At 38.2% G+C, this 24,065-nt stretch overlaps 1 protein-coding gene across 4 annotated transcripts in view; it reads left to right on the top strand.

Moving 5' to 3' along the window:
• UBQLN1 (ubiquilin 1) overlaps nt 1-18,963 on the top strand; it is a 28,074-nt gene extending 9,111 nt beyond the window's left edge. Inside the window, exons 2-11 of one of the 4 annotated variants that reach the window (XM_075726208.1) lie at nt 3,110-3,261; nt 7,701-7,816; nt 9,008-9,270; nt 10,078-10,236; nt 10,896-11,139; nt 11,625-11,767; nt 12,722-12,805; nt 15,389-15,504; nt 15,828-15,996; nt 17,768-18,963. In XM_075726208.1, coding sequence (XP_075582323.1) covers nt 3,110-3,261; nt 7,701-7,816; nt 9,008-9,270; nt 10,078-10,236; nt 10,896-11,139; nt 11,625-11,767; nt 12,722-12,805; nt 15,389-15,504; nt 15,828-15,996; nt 17,768-17,923 — 1,602 coding nt within the window. In that variant the 3' untranslated portion in view covers nt 17,924-18,963. Of the gene's footprint in view, nt 1-3,109; nt 3,262-7,700; nt 7,817-9,007; nt 9,271-10,077; nt 10,237-10,895; nt 11,140-11,624; nt 11,768-12,721; nt 12,806-14,441; nt 14,519-15,388; nt 15,505-15,827; nt 15,997-17,748 lie in introns of those variants that run through there. The other 3 variants (XM_075726205.1, XM_075726206.1, XM_075726207.1) reach the window with 3 other exon arrangements.
• The last annotated feature ends 5,102 nt before the right edge of the window (nt 18,964-24,065 follow it).

The raw sequence follows: 24,065 nt of genomic DNA, 5'->3' as shown, positions 1-24,065 counted from the left end.
GGCTTAGTCCTGCTTATATCTTTTCATTTCAGAAGTCTCAAAGTTGTGCTGAACGCAAGTGAAATCAGTGAAGAGACCCAACTCTTTTTTTGCATCTTGGTTAGGCTTTTAACCTCAATTAGCCAAAATTGGCTCGGTATTCTTGAGAGTTTCATTATTGTGGCTGGAAAGAGATCTGTTGTGCGTTTGGATCACGCATGTATGTTGCTGTAGAGGTTGTTTTGGTGGTCCTGGTACACTGGCTGTTGCATTCATGTCTTACTGTAGTGTTGTTTTTGCAGATCACCTAAATACGTTTACAAGCAAGTAGGGAAAAGGAGGTGCATAGCCTTTGATGCCTATATACTAGTGATATTAGATACTGTTTGGTTACGTTCTGTAAGTGGTGGTTTTTTTCCTTGACCTTATGGGTAAATAGCAGCTTCTAGACATCTGTGATGGGGCTTGGTTTAAGATAAAGTAATTTGAAGAAGGACATCAAACTATTAGAGAGTGTCCAGAGGAGGGTGACCAAGATGGCGAAAGGCCTTGAGGGCCAGACTTCTGAGGGTGGCTGAGGTCACTTGGTTTCTTCAGCTTGGAGAGGGCCGAGGGGTGACCTCATTGCAACTTCCTCAAGGGGGGCAGTGGAGAGGGAGGTGCAGATCTGTTTCGGGTGACCTGCAATAGGACACAAGGAAGTGGAATGAGGCTGTGTCATGGGAAGTTCAGATTGGACGTTAGGAAAATGTTTTTCACTGAGAGGGTGGTCAGTCACTGGAACAGGCTCCCCAGGGAAGTGGTCACGGCACCAAGCCTGTCAGAGTTCAAGGAGCATCTGGACAGTGCTCTTAGTCATATGATTTAGTTTTAGGTAGCCCTGCAATGAGCAGGGAGTTGGACTCGGTGATCCATATGGGTCCTTTCCAACTGACTTATTCTATGATTCTATGAGTATTGTTTATACTACAGCATCAGCCTTCTGATGAGAATTAAGTTTCGGATCTCACTGTCACAACATATTGTGGAAAATAGGATAGTAAATGAGATTGGGTAAATTACATTACTCTTTGGTTTGGCACAGTATGGTAGTCCTTTATTCTTATGTATTAGCCTTGTACCAAATCATATTTCTGCCATTTTTATGTTACTTTGGAGTGCGTATTAAGAATAATTAACCAGAAGAATGCAGAATTGGAAGCAACTGCTTGAACAGTTGCTCTGCAGAAAAGGGTCTAGAGTCTATATCTGCTAAATAAGTCAGCAATGTTACACGAATATTTTCCCACATGGATTTCTCACTTTTTCTTTTAAATAGGAATACAGCTTGCAGGATGTGGGGTTTATCCTGTTGTTCCACTAAGTATAGATAAGAACTGGTGTGGAACATTTGGGCCAGTTTTGGGCCCCACACTTACAAAATGGCGTAAATGGATTTGAAAACCAAAGAGTGGTGGGAATGATTGGATTAGAAAACAACCCTCAAGGAAAGATTAGCCTTACTGCAACCCCTTATTCTAAGGAGAGGAACAATCTGTTCATGTTGTCCATTGTGGGCAGGGCAACGAAGAAATAGGGTAGTGAAACACTGGAATAGGTTTCTTGGAAAAAAGTAACTTGGGGCCTCAAAGAACAGACTAGATAAACATGTCAGGAATCATTCAGGTAAGTAACCCACTTTGGGAGGGAATTGCCTGAGTGACTTTCTGGAATACATCCAAGTCTGAGTTTTGCCAGTATAAAGGCTGACTTAAAATTTGTTTCCCCAAGAACTGGAAGTAACTCTGTGTCAGTAGACTTTTAACTAACTGAGGGCAACCTCCTCCCCAAACACAGAGACTTTTTACCTCTGTTGTCTCTCAGACTGACACTGTTGCTCTCTCTGGTCCCATCCGTGTGTGTTTCCCCTCCCCCCGCCCCCAACCCTTTCAATTAGAGACTCACCTTCAAAGCATAATACAGTAGGATTTTACTTTCTTAGTCCTGAGTGTTATAAAATGTAATTATTAATAACTAATTGCAAGATTAATATTTTATTTTCCTATATGGAGTGAGAATTCCCTAGGATGTTTGGGATGTTTTTAAAGTAGTACGGTCAACTTAATTTTAAAAATGTTAAATAGGGTGAACTTCTGAAGGACTTCCTAACTGCCTGGGATCGTTTGAAAAATACTTAGCCTACTGACTAGTCTTGTTGCATAGATTTATCTGGCTTTCTTATAATCAAGTCATTCCTTAGCGTTTTTCTTGGATATCTTCCTTTTTAAGATTTGTGAATTTTTTGCTTTTGGTGAGAGCATTTTTCTAGAGAATAATAAATCTCGGTCAGAACTTGGCAAAGCATAACCTGGTTCTTATTGCTAGGAAGGCAAGAAGGTATACAGTGGGCTTCCATGTTCAGTTGTTTTAATGAAGGTATAATTTCCTGGTCAGCTGAAGAATGTGGCTGTTCACCATGCCCTGGGCTGCAACTGCATTTCATGTAGCTATGTCATATGTTGAATGAGAAAGCAGAGCCAGCTGAGAGGTGGCTTTTGCCTGTGTGGAGAGGATTGCTAGTTTTGACACGTGGAAGGCAGCAGAGGATCCTTCTCTGTTCAGTTCCAGCAAAAGTGTAGACAGATTTATCATACTTGTGACATTGCATCCTTAGTCTTTCAGCAATGGGTGCCTTCGGTGGTGTGCACGCCTGTGTGTATGTGTATATACAGATTAGTGCATGCTTACTAGTATAAAATTATATACATACTTCACAGTGTGTGTATATGTGCATATGTAAGTAGTATATATACTAGTATTTATTTATTGTCATGGATGCATGCCTGACTGAAGCCACAGTAGTCTTTAAGTGGAATCAGATTTTTGTTATTGCTAGTTATATAATTAGTGATATAGATGTGAAACTCTTGATTTTTATTGTATGAAAAAGAAATAACTATTTCCCCTTGTCCTATGGACAAAAAAAGTTGAGGAAACTTCATAAAGTATTTCTAGATTGTGTAAATCACAATGTGCAGTGCAAGTGGGGTAATACATTAAATGTGAACAAAATAGCTTGTCCTTATATCATTAAAAAATTACAGTTCAGTGTTTGATTACATAAATGTATAATATTAACTTTTTTGTTTAGTTCAAGGAAGAAATCTCTAAGCGTTTCAAGTCGCACACTGATCAGCTTGTGTTGATATTTGCTGGGAAAATTTTAAAAGATCAAGACACCTTGACTCAGCATGGAATTCACGATGGACTCACTGTTCACCTGGTTATCAAAACGCAAAACAGGTAACCTTACTGATGAGTGATCTTATGTAACTTTTTGGTTGTAGTGCTGAGTGCTGGCTGCATTTTGGCTTCATAGTTCTTAGATATCAGCTCTTACCGTCCATAAAGATATGTGCAGCTTTTCTTTTCACACATGAAAACTTGCAGTGAATCCTTACTCACTATTTCAGTAAAACAAGGAAAGAAAATTTTTGAGAGAACTGCTTTAGTGCAACTAATTTATCTGGCTGAACAGAAGGACTTGAATTTTAAGATTTTTGTTTGTTTGTTTTGGTGAGGTGACTTTGAAATGATGATGAGAAAGTTGCATCAGTTGCACTATCTCATCTGCACATTACTTCCTGTGAAGTACCCAGAAGGAAAAGGCTCAACTAAAAAATTCTTTCAGCAAGTAGGGTAATGTATCCCTCATTTGAATCTAGCTTGCTTAATCAATAACATCTTCGTTGTTCTAGACTGAAAGTGTTCTTGCTCCTTTTCTACTTAAGTCTTTCTTGTTTGTGGTAAGGAGCTCCTCCTATGGGAAAACGTCAGATGATGAGGGAAAGAGCATGGACCTTAAGAGAGAAAAGAAATATGCTTTCCCTTTCCAGGCCTCACCAAGCCACAAAGGCCTATTAGTAACATTAGCATTAAATTTAGGCACCTGTTGAAATTAGTAGCATTAGCATTAAACATAGGCACCTGTTGCAATTGATGTCTTCAATTCTGTGCTCCTGAAATTTAGGCCTGATACTGCAATTTTGTGCTTCATGCATCTAAACTAGTATTCTGCTGATGTCATGTCTTCTTTTTTTTCCTTGCAGTCTTGAGTGTGGCAGAGAGGCTTCATGACTAGAGATAGCAGGATGCTTTTGACTTGCTGTCGTGGTTTAGCCCCAGCCAGCAACTAAGCATCACGCAGCCGCTCGCTCACTCCCCATGCCGGGTGGGATGGGGGAGAGAATTGGAGGAGTAAGAGTGAGAAACACTCCTGGGTTGAGATAAGAACAGTTTAGTAATTGAAATAAAGTAAAATAGTAATGATAATAATAATACACAAAGCAAGTGATGCACAATGCAATTGCTCACCACCTGCTGACCGATACCCAGACAGTTGTCGAGCAGTGATCACTGCCCCTTGGCCATCTCCCCCCAGTTTCTATACTGAGCGTGACGCCCTATGGTATGGAATAGCCCTTTGGTCAGTTTGGATCAACTATTCTGTCTGTGCCCCCTCCCAGTTTCTTGTGCACCTAGCAGAGCATGAGAAGCTGAAACATCATTGACTAGCATCAGTGGTACTTAACAACAACTAAAACATCAGTTTTATTCTGATAAACAGCATTCTTCTCCTACTAAATCCAAAACACAGCACTATGCCAGCTACTAGGAAGAAAATTAACTCTATCCCGGCCGAAACAAGGACACATGCACAGTGCTCAGAGCATTCATAGGTTGGACGTATAATAACTATATGTACTGAAATACCAGTGCCAGTCTCTCGTACCTTCTTGCATTTTGCCTCTGGGCAAAAGAGCACCCATGTGCAATGCCACATTTATGGCTTTTGGGGAATTTTTGGTGTCCCTGCATCGGTCCTGTCAGCATGGCAATCCATGTCTCCCTTCTCTCCCACTTCTTTTGAATAAATAAAGACTGTATTACCATTACGTCCAGAATGTTTTACATGCCTGCAGTTTTTTGTTTGTACTTCCTTGTCTGAGACCTTTTGCATGTGTCCACCCTATCTTCAAGGGAGGCAGTGATGTTTTCAGCCACTAGCTTTGCTCAAATAAACTAAAAATAGCTCCTAAGTCCTGCTAAAGAGAATTGCCAGCACAATGGAAATCACATTTGAGGAAGTGTAGCATTGTCCTGAACCATCTCAATATTCTTACTAAAATACCTGGATTTTATGCTTGACCCAAAAGACAAGACTCAGACCCTGCCGGTGTGGCCTGTCAAGTGCTGATTTTCAGCCATGAGTATCAAGATTGGATTGTTCCCAACTACTTTACACTATGCTGTTTATTTTTCTGTTGACTGTTGCTGCTGTATATCTGAATAAACAGAAGTTCTTACACAAAACCAGTTCTGAAGGTGATCTTTTCACTTCTAAACAATGTTAGATGTGTGACTTTCAAATAGGAATCCTCATATATCCCCACCAATCCATGTTGAAAAAAGATAATTTTATTACAGTGCTACAATTTCCAGAATGATACAGACTTCCGGTATAATCTTGTAACCTGGCCTATACAGTGTCAGAGTAGCAGTGAGTGATTACTCGTGGGCAGTGAAGAAGCATTGAATTTCTGAAGATTCCAAGTAAACACCTATAATTTGTTCACAAGCAACAGGAGGAAACGTAGTGGCAAAGTGGATATAAAAGATGACGTGCACTTTACAGGAATTTCATTCAAAGACTGGAGGCTGGCAGACTTGACACTCAAACCATTGTCTTGAGGATATATACCCCTAATTTCCATAGAAGCACTATGAACTGCAAGTTTTCAGTCTCGTCTAGTTTTCTGTCCTGCTTTGAGAACCTTTCTTGTCTGTTAGATGAAAAGGGACAGTTGCTTCTCAAAATAGTTTCTGAGTTGAAAAAACAAATAGGGTTTTATGCTTACTATTTTCCTTTTGCTTATGGAGGAAAGATTTATGAGTTTTTCTACAGCAAAGGAAACCAAGTATCTCTAGGAGAAGATCCACAGTCAGTATACAGTCTATAATCTTTCTTATTGAAGTTACAGCTGCTTGGCCTAACAGTAGTCATCTCATGTTCAAAGTTTGCAGTTGCTGTTAATGTTAGAGAGTATTAATGCTGCTTGTTCTCAGGAGTCCAGAGTTTCACCCAATGCCTTATGTCAGGGCAGCTTATGTCAAAGCCAAGTATCCAGGTATTCCCTTTCCTGGATTGTTTTCGTGGTCTGTTTGGAAGGTTTCTTCTAGAACAGAAGTAACATTCTGTTCTTATGCAACAGAATTTGTGTGTTTTGATAGACCTGAAAGTAAACAAGAAAGCAATACAAATTAAAATATGCAAAACCAAATTCATAGGAGTCACTATGGACTTAAGTTTTAAAGGAACTGTTAGATCTTGGGGACTGAAATTCATTTCTCCTCCTTCACATCCAGAACATCATTAAGAACTTGAATGAGGTGATCTGGTCCCGTGGCATCCTATACCTTCATAACTTGGCATGCCATGTTTTATTTACCTGTTTACAAGAACACTGGTCAAATCAGGGTATACCAACAGATGGGCTACTTATAAGCTAGTGTTGATGATTTGGTGAAAGAAATTGCCAACTGTGCAAAGTATTTCATTGTTCCTTTGGTTTCTGTCTATGGTTTTGGTGGCTGATGTTTAGCCTGGAGTCAGAGGACTCTTAGAAACCTCAGGGAAGCCTCTGGACCTTAGACATTTCTCAGGCTTGGGGGGGGTTTTTTTGGTTTATTTGTTTGGGTGGTGTTTGGGTTCCCCTCCCCACCCCCTGGTCTTTGCTTTAGTGAAAGAAGCACAGAATTTTATTGTAGCAGAAAGGTTACTCTGAGATGAACTGAGATAGGAAGTGTAGTGTACTGTCAAATCCTCAAATCTTTTGCCTGAGGTCTGAATTCATAGTTTCTACAAGTTATTTTATGCTGTAGTTCTGCAGATGCAGGCATTTATGAGATTGTTGAAGCAGACTGGAGAACTGGTTTGGGTTTCAAACCAGCCTCTTTTGAACAGAGACCAGTTTAGCTTTACACAAGCTCAGTTCCTTGATCTCTTTTACTACATGGCAGCACCCATGTTTATGCCTCTGCAGTAGAAAGGTGTGGTGAGTGCATGACTCGGGCAGCTTTTAGTGCCTGTGCCAAATTGTGCTGGCTTTAACTTTGTGTAACTATGTTTTTACCCTGTTCTTGAAGTCTTAAAGGTTATTGAGATTCTGATGTTTGTCTTCTAATGAAATAAGTTAACCGAATTTCACATTCAGTAAGGCATCCTATTAAAGGTGTGGCATGAAAGAAATCCAACATTAAATCTTGCTAGCTTTATTTCTTTAAGCCCAAGGCATGTAATCAGTAGTATTTGAGTATAGTGGAGTAAGGCAAGGATCCTTAAAGCAAGGTAAGGACAGAGGAAACAATTCATTGGCAGGCATCCTGAGGATAGGGTGAAAAGGTGGTAATGGCTGCAGTGGTGTCCATACATTTTCTTAATGTTTCAAACTATTGTTCTGAAAAACTGATGACCTAAGAAATCTTTCTCAGACACCTGTAACAGGAAGCCACCTAGAGATAATAGTGGGTTTTGGGTTTGGGTTTTGTTGGTTTGGGGTTTTTTTTTTGAGAAAGAGTCAAAATGTAAATTAAGATTCTCAAATATGATACTATTCCTGTAATGTCATGGCATTATTTAAATTAACTTGTTAAACTTGCAACTTTTAAACTTGCTTTTTTAGATCACAAGACCACCCAGCTCAACAAGCAAACACCACTGGGAGTACTGCTACCACATCAACATCAAGCAGTAGTACCTCAACACCATCTTCAACAACTAGTAACCCTTTTGGCTTGGGTAAGAATATTTGTTTGGTAGCGTGGGGGTTATCTTCTCTTGGATTCAGGTGATTGTCCCTGAAGCTTTATTCTAATGTAGACAGAACTTTAAAAAAAACCCAAACAAACATACCACCCAAAAAACCTGATTACAAATATCTATGGTATTGGTTGTAGAAGGTTTCTGATCAGTGAGTTGTCAGAGGAAGGTTGTTCCCTTAATTTGGTATGCAGAACTTTAGACTTGTGCTGTTTCACCTTCAGTAGGAAGGTGCCACTGATGTTGTATTCTGGCATTACGGGTAATGAAACTCCTTCCAGTGTCCTTGTGCTCCTTAAAAGTGCATCTGAATTCCTGTGAGGAGAGTATTGATGAACCTGGACCTGTAACATGAAGCCAGGATCCAGAACAGAAATAACAAAATTGCTGCTAACCTTACAATTCAGCATTTCTCAGGTTCCAAGTCTGATAGCATTATCAGTCTTCTCTGTAATGAATAAAGAAGCTGCAGTCTATTGACTTAAAAATACTATCTATTTCCATAACCACAGTGGGGTTTTTGGTTCATTCTTTTTCATCTCATTTGCTTTCAGGGGGTGGGGAAGGTGTAGAATTGGAAAAGCTAACCACAGTAAGCAGTTGCTTTCATAGGTGTAAACAGTTCTTCAGACCAACTGGTACCTTCTGAAATTTTTTCTTTGGACTCAGCAAAGCAGTGGGATTCAAAGCATAATTAGTTCTTGATGCATTAGTAAGAAGAAGATTCTAATATTAATTAGAATAGGGAATATGAGTCATATTGGGAGATCTGTCGTTATAGTCTAACCAAGAAGAGAAAGATAAATTATTATTGTAAATGCATTGGAAAGTGTTGCGGGTGGGTGGGGCAGGGAGCCTAAGGCCCCAAAACTCAAACATCCCTTGTAGCTTAGCTATGGAAAATGAGAAGAAAAGCTGTTAGAATTGTAACAAATTACATTTCAGATGCAGTTTGTTGGATTTTTAGTTATGTGTCTCATTATTTAAAGAAGCAAACTCTTAGTGGATAACTAAGGATGAACAGCCTTGTAAAAATGGACTTTCCATTTGTTTTCATTATTTTGAAGTGTGGGATATGTTCAAGTATTTTGTATTTAGAAAGAACCTGGATGTGTTTGGAAGTGTACTAGAAGCTGAAAGTTCAATTATATTTTTTTCATCCTCTTAAAGGTGGCCTTGGAGGTTTGGCAGGTCTGAGTAGCCTGGGCTTAAATACATCAAACTTTTCAGAGTTGCAAAGTCAGATGCAACGGCAACTTATGTCCAACCCAGAAATGATGGTTCAGATAATGGAGAATCCATTTGTTCAGAGCATGCTTTCAAATCCTGACCTGATGAGGCAGTTAATTATGGCTAACCCTCAAATGCAGCAACTGATACAGAGAAATCCAGAAATCAGTCACATGCTGAATAATCCAGATATAATGAGACAGGTATGTAGAAGGATCTCTGTAAGTTCATGACCTTTGATTATACTATAACTGTGAACAACAGAGCAGGAATTGGACATGCTTAGCTGAGTGCTCAGATGTTCTTGAAGTATTTAGGCTTGTTAGAAAAATCCATAAAAGGTTCCTGTAGGCAACTCATGTTTATATTTCTAGTTGTTGATGTCCAAAATAGACTGATAATTCAGAAAATCTGCAGCATAGTTTTGAAAGACATGGAAGACTGTGTCTTCTGAGGTTAGAGTTGGATGTCCCTGTGTGCACTTGAAACCTTCTGTTGTCTAGCCAACAATGAGTTTACCAAAAGTAGTCATTCTCCAAAATACTACACACTTCCATTTTATCTACCTGTGGGTACTTCTGAGCACTTTTAAAATTAGATGGTATGTAAGATATGCTGTATGGCAGAAGGTATCAAAAACCACATGGATACTTTTGAAAATGTAGGTATTTATTTTTAAAGTTCATCTGATAGGCTGCCTGCTGTAACGATGTCAGAAAAAGTAGCAGTATATTGTGTTGAAAAGATGAAGACAGAAAATAATAGTTCATTCAAGGTTTTTCTTCTGTTTAGCTACTGCTTTCTGACCCAACCATCATAGTGACAGTTGTGGTAGAATGCTGGCTAAATACCTAATTTAGTTGACTCCCACTAAACTGACATCTTGATTTGGCTTGAACCATAATTTCAAACTGGGGTAGACAGTGGTAACTGAGGTATTGCCAAATGCTGACGTTTTCACTTTAGAATGGATTTCTTATTAATACAGATTAAACGTTCCACTTCCCTAGACACTAGAACTTGCTAGAAACCCTGCAATGATGCAGGAAATGATGCGAAACCAAGACCGAGCCTTGAGCAACCTGGAAAGTATACCAGGTGGATACAATGCCTTGCGACGTATGTACACAGATATTCAGGAGCCAATGTTGAATGCAGCGCAGGAACAGGTGAGAGAAGATTGCAAATACCACCGAAAAGAAATGCTTTTAAAAAATAAAAGCATACAAGTAATGTAAATTTTCCAGATGTGTACTTGCCAAAACACTTCTTGAAGCTTGAAGTCACTGTGTGGCCTCTTACTCTTGAAAGATCTTTAAGAGTTCTGTGCTCTTCTAATCTTGAAGAAGTACAGATATCACTTTGTGTGTTTGAGAAGCTATTTTAAAGTTAATGAATTTCTGTATTACTTAAATTTGTATTCTTTTAATTCTTTGCCTTAAAATTCTGAGGTCCAGGAAATTTTTTTAAGGGTGTGTTTAGTAACTTGGAACCTAAGATGGGAAGAAAAAAAGGCTCTGAAGTTGGAAACCAGTACACAAGGTATAATCTTACTGTGATCAAAATACCAGTGTAGTAGCAACACTGCTTTCAAAAAAAAAAAAAAAAAAAAGTGATTTAATGTTTTTGGAGATGCTAGTACCTCTCAATGTTAGCATCTTTCCAGAATATTTATAATGAATTACTTTAGGATGGGGAGTATAACTGATCAAGAGCCGTCAACATTTATCTTCATGTGTAATTCTGGAAAGGTAACTTGCTGTTTCTGGCAGACTTAAAACTAGTTGGCTTTAGTAGATGATACGTGTTTGCTTTCCTTCCTTTGTAGTTTGGAGGTAACCCATTTGCTTCTTTAGTAAGCAATGCATCAACAGGAGGGGACAGTCAGCCATCTCGTACAGAAAATAGAGATCCTCTACCAAATCCCTGGGCTCCTCAGTCCAGCTCGCAGACTTCCACAACAAGTACCAGCACCAGTGGTGAGAGTGGTGGCAGTAGTAGTGCTGGAAATAGCACCTCTGGCAGTACGGGACAGAGCTCAACTGTACCAAATTTGGGACCTGGACTAGGAGGTGTGTTTGTATTGCAATTGTATATATTTGCACATGCTTGGGAGTTTGCTGAAATGATACTTTCATTAGAAAGAGAGTTTTTGATTCAGAGTTTTTATTGCTATTTACTTTCATAGAACATTTGACTAGTATGAAAGTCCTCTGTAGAAAAACAAACATGAAAAGTGAACTAAGGGTGGTAATAGTACTTGTATATTGCCTTAAAATAACAAAGGTAGGGAATCTATAGAATGATAGTATTTTTCCTGTTTGGAGGCAAATGTGAAAACAGCTAATAATGTAGATACTTAGTGGGACTGCTTGTTGGATACAGCCTCTGTCTTAACTGCTCGGGTAGATGCATCTGTGTAAGCAGAACCGCATTGACGTGTATTTTGGGGACCAAAACTCTTAGAAACCAAATGGTTATATCCTGGTTTTAGGTAATCTAATTTGTGTGGTGATAGTCAGGACATTTACTAAAGTGGCCTTTTACTTTTTTTAAGCTGGTATGTTCAACACACCAGGAATGCAGAGCTTATTACAGCAGATAACAGAAAACCCACAACTTATGCAGAATATGTTGTCTGCACCCTATATGAGAAGCATGATGCAGTCATTAAGCCAGAATCCTGATCTTGCAGTGCAGGTAAATGCATTTGGTGTAGTGTATTGTGTGCATTGAAGTAAAAAAAAAAAAAAAGAGTTGAAACTATGATACAGTTAAATTTTCACTTGTGCCAAAATCTCAACAATTGTCTATAGTGAATGGCCCAGTTTTTAATGTTAATGCCTAACTCGCTGGAATTATTACATACCTACAGTTAACAATTTGTTGCAGTGAGCTTCTTCAATTTGTATTTGGACATCATGCTGTACACATGCTTGTAAAATAACTTTTAAGTTTGTGTATGTTTTGTACAGCACAAAACTTGTGACCCAGCATGAGAACCAGTTAGACAAAATTGGTTGTATATTAAGGTAGATCTGCCAGTAAATAAATACCCCCAGTAGCTTGGGAGGAGAGAAGTGAAGGGAGGGGAGTTGGTGCCATATCTAGGTGTTACTCTCTTTTGTGACCTGTGCTCACTGTAGAAGTGCAGATGCTGTTTTATGAATGGTATTATAGGCATGCTTTCAAATTTTACTTAAAGCAGTAATATCCCAAGCCAGATCCTGAACTGAGATTAAAAAAATGTTATCTTTTCTGTATTAAATACTCATTGTAAAATATCCCTGACTTCAGGTGATGTTTACAGGGAAACTATCACTTAAATTGGTAGCGGAGGCTGAGCAGAAAAGGATTTTCTTGTAACACAAATGAGGTTGTCTTGGCAAGTATCTGGCAGTTCAATCACTTAAAAAAACCAACCAAATACCAAACCAAAACAACAACAACAAAAAAACTGCAAAAAACAAAACCAAAAAAACCCTGCAATGTGTTAAAGCTGGTGGTTCATAACACATTTTGGCCAAAGGAGTAGTAGATGATGATTATTCTGTGAGGTTATTTTCATAGACTATTACTGTGTAAGTAGTTGTCTTAAAACGCCCTGTGGTTTTTACTGCTTGATCTTTGAAGTGAAATATTTTTGTCCCATAGATGATGTTGAATAATCCTTTATTTGCTGGAAATCCTCAACTTCAGGAACAAATGAGACAGCAACTTCCTACTTTCCTTCAGCAAGTAAGATGAGATACTAGCTGTTGATAAATGCCTGCAGTCAATGAGCAATATTTTCAATAAACTGGTGTCTGTCTTTGATTTGGCTAAAAGCTAGATTCTGTAATATATTCTCATTAGCCTTAGACACCAACTTAGATTGTCTCTTGGAAATTAATTCTTGCTTAATGTCTTCGTCCCTTTCATAAGTTAAACCTGACTTTTAGTGGATATTTTTGTCTGTGGCTAGCACAACCGCTTAGATTTGCTCTTGCTTCTTTCCTTGGAAGGAATAACTGTTCTTACTGTGCACGAGCCAGAGAATATTGGTTTGCGATGTGATTTGTTTCACAAATTAAAAAGATTAGTGCTTTTACCACTACTAGAATAAAGTTTCACTATGCTTTCCTCGTACTTCTTCAAACCTGCCTTAAGTATTTGGGTAAAGAGGTCTTACAGCATGCCTTGAGAGACCCGAGTCATTAGGTAATTCAGAAGAATTGGATTCTGAAGTTTTTTGCCTGTAAAGGTTACCCTACCACAATCTTTCCCTCTTAATAACATTGTGCTTGTAGCCCAGGTATATGCTTGATATTAGCTGTTACAGTGTGTAGTAGTACTCTGTTCCCTAAATAGGAGCAAGCAAGATTTTTTTTTTTTTAATTTTTGGGAATTGAAGACTTAATCCAGTGCATGAGTTCCATCATTAGGCAGTCCTTGCAAATAAGAGTAAGTGTGCATTGCCAAGATCTGATTGCACACAGGCAGTTTTATGAATAAACTAATTAACACATACATGAATTACAGTAGCAAGTTCAGTGTTCAGAAGAAACTGTTTAAACTGTTTCAACCACATGAACTGCTGTAGTGTTTCATAATGCCCCTGCTTTGTGATGACTCAGTAGTATCTGAAGAGCTGGTACCACATGTATGTTCTGAAATCTGTGAATAAATGGGAATTAATGAAGGCACAGCAGGAATCATTTCGGTTTCCTTTGGGTATCTCCTTCTGTCACTATTACCTTGGAGTTTATCTGCACAGCTAGTTCTCTGTTGCATTCACTATGTAAGGTCAAATGATCAGCAGCATTAGCAGGGTAAAGTAAAGTTGAGAAATACCTGCGTATTCTCAGAACGTTGACAATACTGCAGCTCGTATTTCCTTGCTGCATATACTGGCATTTATATTGTGGGATTGGGTGACAGAAACCATGGAATGTTCTTCTACATAATGGAAGGCATCTTTTGCAATAAAGGGCACTTGCCCAGCAGAACTAGGAAAACTTATCTGTAAGCTACTCCATCTGCAGCTGTTATACAAGTCTTAATAAGAATTGCTGCTACTTAACAGCTGGAATTAATAACATTAATAGTGACAAGCTCCAGGTCACCTGAGTGCTCTGAGAATTGTTGGGCCACCATTTCTGTAAAACATCTCCAAATATCAGACAGTAAGTCATGATTTAAATACTTTCTTAAAGTAATTTCAGTAGCTTTCTTTGGAGAACCCAAAATGTTTTCCTCTTTAAAATTTGGGTAAATTTTGCCAGCTATATATTTAGTTATTCCCTGACTTTAAACTATCAGAAAGATAAAAATCTTATATTAATATATTAACAACTTGCTGTGTTTTAAGTCTTGTTATGCACCCATATTCCAGACCAGAGTTCTTCATGTTCTAGTCTGCAATTCTGCTCTGCACCAGAGGAGGTTTGACCTTAATCTGTGCATTTCTATGTGAGTCAAAAACATTTTTGCAGCAGAAGGAATTCGGTCTAGTTGCCAAGTGAAGGCTGCTAAGATTAATGAGCCTGTCCACTATTTGAAGTAGGTCTGGCTACCAAGACTGTGTCACTTGTGACTGAAACACATTACTTTTCACTTACCTGTGGCATCTCTAAGTAGAGGTGAGCATAAGCCATTAGTTTTGGTTTTGACTATCTAAAATAGTCAGTTTTCTGGACATTTAATTTCAGAAATAAAAAGGATTTGCCTTTTAAATTATCTGTGGATGTGAAAGCCAGTTTTTAATTGAAGTCACACTAGACTGAGAGCCCTTAAATATTATACATCTCCTTGCTAGTATGTTTTGCAGTGTATTTGTTTGCATTTCTCTAGGCTGTGAGGGCACTCCAGATATGAAGACATGCACAAATAGTACTGATCAAACTGCTGTGGTCTGAATTTAGCTAGGAAAAAGAAATATGGTGTAACTTTTTCTTAGATATCTATAGGTCAAGTTTTGTTGTGATCAGTGTTGTTGCTTAACACTAGCATGATATAGGAGACTAATTCTAGGATGATGTTGGACTACTACAGTCCTATGGCTTTGAAAGATTGCAAAGTCTGCTCAAAGAGGTAATGACAAATACTTTTCCTTGTGTACTTCTCATTTGAAAGGCTTTGTCCACATCTAGAGAGTTCATTGATCACCTCCTATGAAAGTTTTCTCAATAAAGAAAAGATACCTGAAGGATTTCATGTACATATTCAAATACAAAGTTGAAAAACAAGTTCTGAAATTGTCGGACTCTATAAAACATCTAGTGATAAAGATTAACTTTGAACATCTGCGCATATGATTAAGAGTTTCTCTTGTTTTCTCAGATGCAGAATCCTGACACGTTATCAGCTATGTCAAACCCTAGAGCAATGCAGGCTTTGCTACAGATTCAGCAGGGCTTGCAGACGCTAGCAACAGAAGCACCAGGGCTTATACCAGGGTAAGAATCAGTCTTAGAAATTTAGACAAGAACTTCTCTTGTGTTATGTTGTTCATTCTTTTCACATGTAGAGATTTACCCAGTTTTTATTAAAAACTCCTTCTCCCGCCTTTTTTAGTTTAACTAAACTTGTTTTAGAATTTGCCACGTTTTTGCCTACCGTGCACTTCTAAACAGTGCTGACTCTGGTCCTTGTTTTAGTACTTTACTTAAATTGTCACCCCCTCTTCGACAGGATTTTTACTCAGTAATTAAATAAATAAGAGGAGACAGCTAGTATTTATTATTCAAGTGGTGTATTTCTTTTTCTGTCATTTATGCAGATTTAATCCTGGTTTAAGTGGATTGGGAAGCACTGGAACTCCTGCAGGGTCCACTGTACCTAGCTCTGTTCCCAGTGAAAATACAAGTCCAGCATCAGGAACTGCTGAACCTAGTCACCAGCAGTTCGTCCAGCAAATGTTGCAGGCACTTGCTGGTGCAAATGCTCAGGTAAAGTACATCACTATATTCTAGACTTTTTTTAATTCTTACTTTATTTTTTCATTATAAACCACTAGAAAGGAGGCTAGTAGTTGAGGGGAGAGTTCTCTGGATGCCTCTGGTCAAAGGAGAGCAGAGGAGGTTCAAAAGTGTTTTTGCAGCTGTGCAAGTAAATGCTGGAAAAACATCAAATTTGAGTAAAAGTGTCCTCTGAACAGTTGATTTTTATATACTTCTCTTCATACCCTTGAATTTCTGAAATGCTTGGAAAGATTGAGGCACATTGAGGTTTTTAAGGTTCACTGGCAAGTGAAGTGTGGGCTCAGGCAAGAGAAGAGCTTAAGCATACAACACCATTACCTCTGTGTTTTTTGTCTGTATTGCTGGCTGCTTCTCTCTAGCTGTGACTAAGCCTCTGTCCCACACTTCGGAATAGTCAGACTCTGGTTATTTGGAGCCTAAGTTTGTTGTATGGCTTCACTGACATCCTGCAGGTCCAGACTGCAGTGCATTTTGTTAACATACTGAGTGGGATTAAAGGTTTCCAGAGAGCTCCAGAAGGCAAGCAAAGAGCAGTTTTGCCAGTAGTTGTAGGGTGGTGAACAAGACTGGCTTTAAAGGAGACGTGCTGTTAACACTCAAGAGTGCTGTGTGAAACAGCACCCTTACACTGTGGTATGTACCCAGTGTAATGGCAGACTGCTGGTGGAGGGGGCAGTCCTGCTTTTTTCCCCCTCTGTTGCCACAGGGTGAGTTAGTTCAGCTTGCTGATCTGATAGACTTTTTTCTCTTGTTGTCTAACCACAAGAAAGTGTTGGTGAGTGTCGCTGTAGGAAACCATATTCTTACATATTTTCACTTACTATGCTGTCAAATCTTACACCACTGCGTCAACATTCCACTTAGTTTTGCTTGGAGGAAGCAGGGAGGGGACAGTTCTTAAATTCCAGGTTACATCTTTACATTGTATTGGTTTGGATCCATGGGCAGACTTTAAATGCTGGTAGTAATTTCTTGATGTATGAAACTGTTGAATTGGAACAAAAGGAAAATCAGCAGTAGCTGCACAAGTTTTGTGTTGGTATCTAAATCGACTCATTGATTTCAAAAAGTGAATTCTCAACATTACTCCAGCATATTATTTTCCTATAATTGTGCTGATTCAAAAATGCCTCTGAACTGAAGACCATACCACTGAAAACATGCAGAATTTTGCCATGAGTTTGTGTGAGCAGGATCATGCCATAAAGAACAGCTGTCATTTGGCCTTAGACTGAAGCTCTCTAACAATTTGAATTTTGGTAATTTTAGTCAACAAATATTTGGAGCATTAAAAAAGAAGCAATTTTTATGTGAAGGAAAAAAAAAAAAGTGTGACATTCACCATTGCTGACAGTGACATCATCATAATCCTTGCTGTTCCACATTACTAGGTTGAACTCTGTTTCATTTTAAAAAAAATGCCTATATGCATATCTTTAAGAAACTGTTCATGGGACATAAATTTACCCAATTTAATCCTTTTTTATCGAACAAGCAGGTTTTCTCATAGTTCGAGAATGTCATGTAAGTGTAGATACTCTTAAAATTTGAAGATGCTCTGACTTGTTAAAACATAATTCCGTTGTGAATTGAATTTATGTTGTATAGTTTTAGGATCTTGAAAAAGATGCAGTCAGAAATGAGTAAAGACAGGGAGTGGTGCAGAACCAACTATGTTTAAATGCTGTACTTTGCTAAATGTGTGTTACACTTTTATAGCTTGAAATTTTGTTCTTAGCAGTTACAAAATCCAGAAGTTAGATTTCAGCAACAACTGGAGCAGCTGAGTGCAATGGGCTTTCTGAACCGTGAAGCAAACTTACAGGCGCTAATAGCAACAGGAGGAGACATCAATGCAGCTATTGAAAGGCTGCTTGGCTCTCAGCCTTCATAGCAGTGTTTCTTTAACTTGAAAAAATGTAATTTATTTTTGATAACAGCTCTTAAATCTTTAAAATATTTGCTTTATTTCATTCTGACTCTTGGGATTGTCTTTGTAACTAAAATTGGTCTGATGCATTTTAAGGTGGAGTGCAGTAGTTTTCTTCAAACAGTGGGAATCAATGCATTTTCACTCTGTTGCATGGATCACACTTCTTTTGTTCTGCATTATTTGTGATTTTTTTGAAACAGTATCAACTTTCACAGTTGGGTGCACAGGTTTTGTCTGACCTACAAATGTCCAATTTATTTACTACTTAAACATTAGCCTTCAGTAGTAATTTATGTAGAATACAAATTCAAAAGGAAACAAATTAATTAAAGCTACAATTTGTGGGTACCAATACTGCTTATTGTGATTTTGGCATGTATTTTTTTTTGCTAGCAAAATGCTGTAAGATTTATACCACTTGAATAATCTACCATTTTTTGCTTTAATTTGTATAAAGTATAAACACAATATATACAATGGAGACAGCTCGTTTCTAGAGATTTACACATTGCATTAGAATGAGATTATAAGTAACACAAAAAAGCCAAGGGGGAAAAAAAAAAAGCCGTTAAGACATGTTTTTGGTGTGGAATCTTCCAGCATCTTTGGTAACCATCTCAGAAAAAATGCTTAAGCAAGTTCAGTTAAAATACACTAGAATTACCATTCTGGTTATCTCTTTACATCTAACTGTACAGAAACTTGCATTGTAATATTGTCTCAGTATTCACAAAGATGATCTGTAAATTACCTTTATCATTGTGCAAATTAAAAGGGCGCTGCCTTGTGCTCTGGAACTGCTTCTAAGGCTTTTGGCTTGTTCCATTGAGATTCTAACACGTATTCTGATTTGTAATTGGAAACATTACTTTCATTCACAGTCATGTGATATTCTAATTACTTTTAACCACCATGTAAAAAATACTGTATATCTTTTGAGTTTTTATTGGTAGTACTTCTCTTGTGCACAGGTAATAAATAAATTAAAAAATCTTTAAGCATCTTGTCTCAATGTGTTTGCAGTTGATAATTACCTAGAATTCGAGATGACCGACGAGCTTAAGAGTTGGCATTTGAGTGCAAGCTCTGGGAATATTCACCAGCTCTGGGCTAGGATAGTAGACAACTCTTGGAGTGTGAGGTGGAGGGAAGAGGCTAAAAGGCATATAATGTTGAAGACTACTAGCTTAAATAAAGTGGGGGTAGCAGAATAAAAGATGCTACTCTGTGTGTTACTGAATAGCATCTGCTTTTTACTGGTCTTCAGTGTCAGTGTAGTTGTGAACATGCTCACTGAATTCCTGTATTGCTTTTAAACACTTGGTTTGAACAGTCTTTTTGTTTTGATGGTACAAGTATAAATTCAGTCTGCTCTAAAAATCATTGCTTGCAAACAGTGTAAAATTACTCATTTTAGCTCAAAGTTGTTAATCAGTGTGATGAAGCAAAATTATAATGCGATATAAAGGACAAAGTTGAGCATGCTTCAGTGAAATTTTGAAAACTTTTGGCAAAGCCATGTACGCAGTTTTGTTGGCAGTAACTGCATTGTATTCTTATCACAGAAGAGAAGTTTCACTCACTGTCCAGTAATCTTGTCTGTTACTTTGCCAGTATCCTGGGTTTGGCTGGGATAGAGTTAATTTTCTTCCTGCCTAGGGGGTTAAACCACAACAGCCAGTAAGTAAATTGATCAAATACTGCTGATGCATGGTACTGGGAAAAGTTCAAGAAAATCTCTTGGTTGGCCTTTGGATCAAAGTCTCATAGATGCAGCAGCACAGAGTGTTAAATAAACAGAAATAAAATAGAATCCATTGGTAGGATTAATTTAACATAATCAAAACCTTTTAAAATACTTAACAGTTTGGGTACAAAATTATTACTACTTTTATTTCCTAGCCAGTGATCAGGCCCATCATCATACCTTCACAGTGACTTCTGTTGGGTGGGTAGCTTTCATTGCCCTGAGTACAACGCTGTGATAGGGAAGTGATAGATGGCTAGTAGTTTCTGTAGAATAATCACTACCTTTTTACAGCTATTTTCACAATGACTATTTATTAGGATCTTTGGAGTAACTAATTGACTTGACTTTATAGTGTGCCTTACTGGGACCTTGCTTTAAAAAAGTAAGACCCCTTGTCATTGAGAAGGCAGGTCCTTTTTAGAATACTATCCATAACATCCAAAAAGGCTACTGTCAAATGGAAGGGTGAGGGTGAGGTGGGGAAGGGAGTAATTATCAAGCTTTACCAAGACACTAAAACAATGGATCTAACAAGCATGAACGCCTATCTTGAGACAACATTCAGTTCACCTATGTAAGTATTCCAGTTGCACAGTACAAACCAGGAGACACTACATTTGGAGTCAAATTTTATTGCAAATCAACAACAGATGAAGTTTGACCTAAATTTTACAGTAAGCCCTTGAGCTAAGTTTCCTTCTTGAAGGGCAATTGATATTTATCAGTAACTACTGTCAACTAGTAACAACAGTTACTTTCTTCTAAGTAGTGGTAAAACACTGAGCCATCTTTTGCATAGGAGGAACTTTAGTTTTGTCAGAAAACACAGTAAGTAGGACAAGGTTTATAGGTAGGGTAGACTTTTTCTTACATCTTTAACAATAAAAGAAAGATCATACTTGGTGGTTAAATAGCGTATTGCAATGTTCTGTTCATACACCCCATCCCCATACTCCTTGCCCCTTTTCCCTTCCCTCTTTAAAATTCATTCTTCAGAAGTACCATCACCTCTTCTTTCAGAAGCAATCTTATAGTTAACTCTGAACACTTTGATAACTTGCATTTGAAAACTGTGGCTTGCATCTTGGACCAGAAGAAGGGTGTGTGTGCCTGAAGCTTGTCTCTATTTTCTTACTTTCTTCTTTTCCCCTACATTGGACCAAATGATCTGATGGGATTGTCTACAAAACTCCCTTGCCTGATCATCAAACTACTGCTAGAGAAAGTAACTGCTGCAAAAAGAAAAAACTGTAAGTCCATGGTAGTGTGAACTGACATGTCATTTAAAAGATTTAAAATGCATACATTCAAATCAAACACGGTTGCAGTACTAGTGGGAATGTGACAGTAAGATGGCTAGTTTTGTAAAGGATGCGGTCTGTCTCATTCTCTTGTTGGTTCGGTGCCTGCATGATGAAATAACTACCTGAATTTAGAGCTGAGTTGGCAGGCAGTTCCTTTGCCTGTATAACCTCTGCAGTTTAAGAAGACTCTATGCTTCCTGTGTTTAATGTATGAATGGTTATTGCTATTGGGATCTAACATTTTGTTTTTATTTCCTGATTATAGCTTATGCTTTGTAGGTACAGTATTTACACAGCATGTTATAAACTATGCTTAGCAGTCATTCTTGAGGAGGTACAGTGCATGTACCTTCCATAGATAACTTGTGCTTGTGGCAGAGACAGGGAAAGCAATTTCTGACTCCAGATGTTTCCTCCTTCACTTTTGCTGCCTTTGCTAAATGTATTTCAAAATGTGGACAGAAAACTTGCATGCAGATAACTTGAGCTAAATATAAATAACCTGCCCAACAAACCTGAATTGCAACTACCCTGAACACAACATCCCTAATACAGTGTTAAGTTCATTTAAAAAAAAAAAAAAAAAAAAGTAAATGAAACGTTGTAGGATTGTGTTTGGGCACGTAAATGAAACAATGTACAGGGACTGTTCTGAAATCTTTTCCTTCCACTGTACACATGCACAGCATCATTAACATCAGAGAGTGGCTGTATGTGGTTAGCATTTGGATGACTGACATTAATTTGTGATGCACAGGATATAACTAAACAGAAGTAATGCTTTGTTTTCTTTCAGAGCAGCACGTAACAGACAACTGCTTAAGTTGACAACAACATTCTATACAGTATCTAGAATTGTTTGCAATTCTGAAGCTGGCGTCCACAGGTAGCCCTGTGAAATGCAAGTTCAGTATTCTTTTTAAGCAATTTGGGCATTCCTGCAGCTGCATGTGAACAGGCTGGCAGAAACCAAGCAGGCTTTCCCTGTAGAGGGGAAAAAGCCAACCGCTCCTGCAAGTCCTGTGGGCTTAGCATTGTGAAGTGCAGAGATGTGGCACTGTAGCAAAAGTTTAAGAAATAGTAAATTGCAACAGTTCTGTCAAGCTAAGTACACAAGCCTGGTTCTGTGTTGGGGAAAATAAATCAAACATCAGAGGGAACTAATGAAAAGTTTCTCAGGAGTCTTGCAATGTTCCTTTTCTAAATAAAAAGCAAGCAGGAAGAGTTTACAGGGAAAACATCTGTAAGAAGTTGTGTTCCTGAAGATTTCACCCGCACTTTTCAGTGAAAGTAATGGTTTCTTGGTTTCTACTTGTTTGTTGAGGGTCAGGTTCTGCAGTTTTTTTGGCAGTATCTGTCCCCCTGAGATGGAGCAAGGTAGAGGCAAACTCCCTCCTCTTCTGAGATTTTGTGAGAGAAATGCAGATACTCAGCATTTTCTTCAGATCAGCATTCCGGGGGGGGAAAAAAAAAAAAAGGTGTATGTTTAACATCTTGCTGTGTTCATCCACGTACTGCCAGCTGCCCATTCATGGAAACAGGAGGTTCTCATGAACACTAGGTCTGCAAAATACGACTAGCTTTAGGTGCTGGCAATTTCTGGTTAGTGTGGAGGCTAGAATAGTGAAGGTACAGAGGTGTAGTCTTTAGTGGAAGGGTGTAAGTAGGAATTAAAACCTTCAAGCACAGCTAATTAGGATGTAACAGACTGAAGTACTGAACTCCAGTAGTGAAAACTGTACCTGTCATTCACAAGATTAATAGCATGTTAATTTACATGGTTGCTTTGTTGTCCTTTCAGCATCATTTCAACTGTGGAAATGTTTTGTTTTAAATAAAAGCAAAAGGCAAATACATTAAAAGGTTAAGGGAAGGAAATATTCCTGTCACTGGAGCAAAGAGTGAGAAATGCCAGGACTTAATTTGAAGAAGCATGAACTGCCTGTAAGTAAGAACATACTATATGATTCTATGATTTTGTTTAAAGAAGACTTCTAAAACCCAAGGTGCTTACATAGACTTCCTTAAGACAGAATGGTTTTTAAGTGTTGAGTACAATTTTCTGTTAGTGCTAGCCACTCTGTAAGCATGTTATAAATGCTGACAAGCAGATCTGAAAATTAGAGTCTAGCGGTTTTGGTACTCACACCTGAAAATGTTGCCCAGTATTTTTTTTTTTTTATTGAAGGTCTGATCATCTGTTTGTGACAGGATGCAGCTACATTTCCATCACTGTACAGTGACCTAATCTAGTTTTATTGTGTCTGAAAAAAAGTGAGCATAAATCTCTACTTAAAAATGTGTATAGCAGAAAAGCTGTTTATGAAATGGTGTATTGGGAAAATATGAAGACTTCATTAAAAGCAGAGGTACCACAAGAGGGTGCCATTTCTTTGATTTTCATGGCTACTAAAAATTTTACAATTCTGATGAGTCACTTAGTCTGAAGAGGTACCTAGTCTCTGACATTTGAGGGTGTTAAGAATCAGCCGGACATGCCTGTCTCTTGCACTTAACTCTGCCTCCAAGTCTTAAGCTTACACCTTGGCTCTGAGAATAAACAGGCTCTGAATTGAGAGCAAGCGTTTTTTCTAGTGCTGCTGTTGTGTACAGCAGCAGACTAAAACTAGTAACTGCCTGGTATTCTCCCTCCACGTCACGAATAAACAGGAAAAGTCTGTGTGTGTGTGTGTTAATGTCTACAATTCCAAATCTCTATCTAAAAATGCCTGCTTGCAGTCAGATAATGCCCATTTATTGCACTGATCTAGGCACAGTAGTTTGTCTACTAAACATGAGAACCAAGACAAATGTTTTCCAACTAGTTATCCAGGTAAAAATTACACCAAAGATGCTTTGAAACATGAGTTTTCCTTCTAAAGGAGTTCCTCCATCATCCTACAAACAAAAACGTTGCATGACACACTACAAATAATCCATATACAACAGTACCTGGGGATGACTCCATTCAGATGGGGCTCGAATCTTTCTTACAGAAACTACCTGCAGTTTTCATTAAGTTAAGCCAAAAAGGCACCTCTGGAGTAAC

This window comes from Pelecanus crispus, chromosome Z, assembly GCF_030463565.1.
Source record: "Pelecanus crispus isolate bPelCri1 chromosome Z, bPelCri1.pri, whole genome shotgun sequence".
Taxonomy (NCBI): domain Eukaryota; kingdom Metazoa; phylum Chordata; class Aves; order Pelecaniformes; family Pelecanidae; genus Pelecanus; species Pelecanus crispus.
Note: the sequence above shows the minus strand (reverse complement) of the source record. Positions and strands in the feature narration are given on the sequence as shown.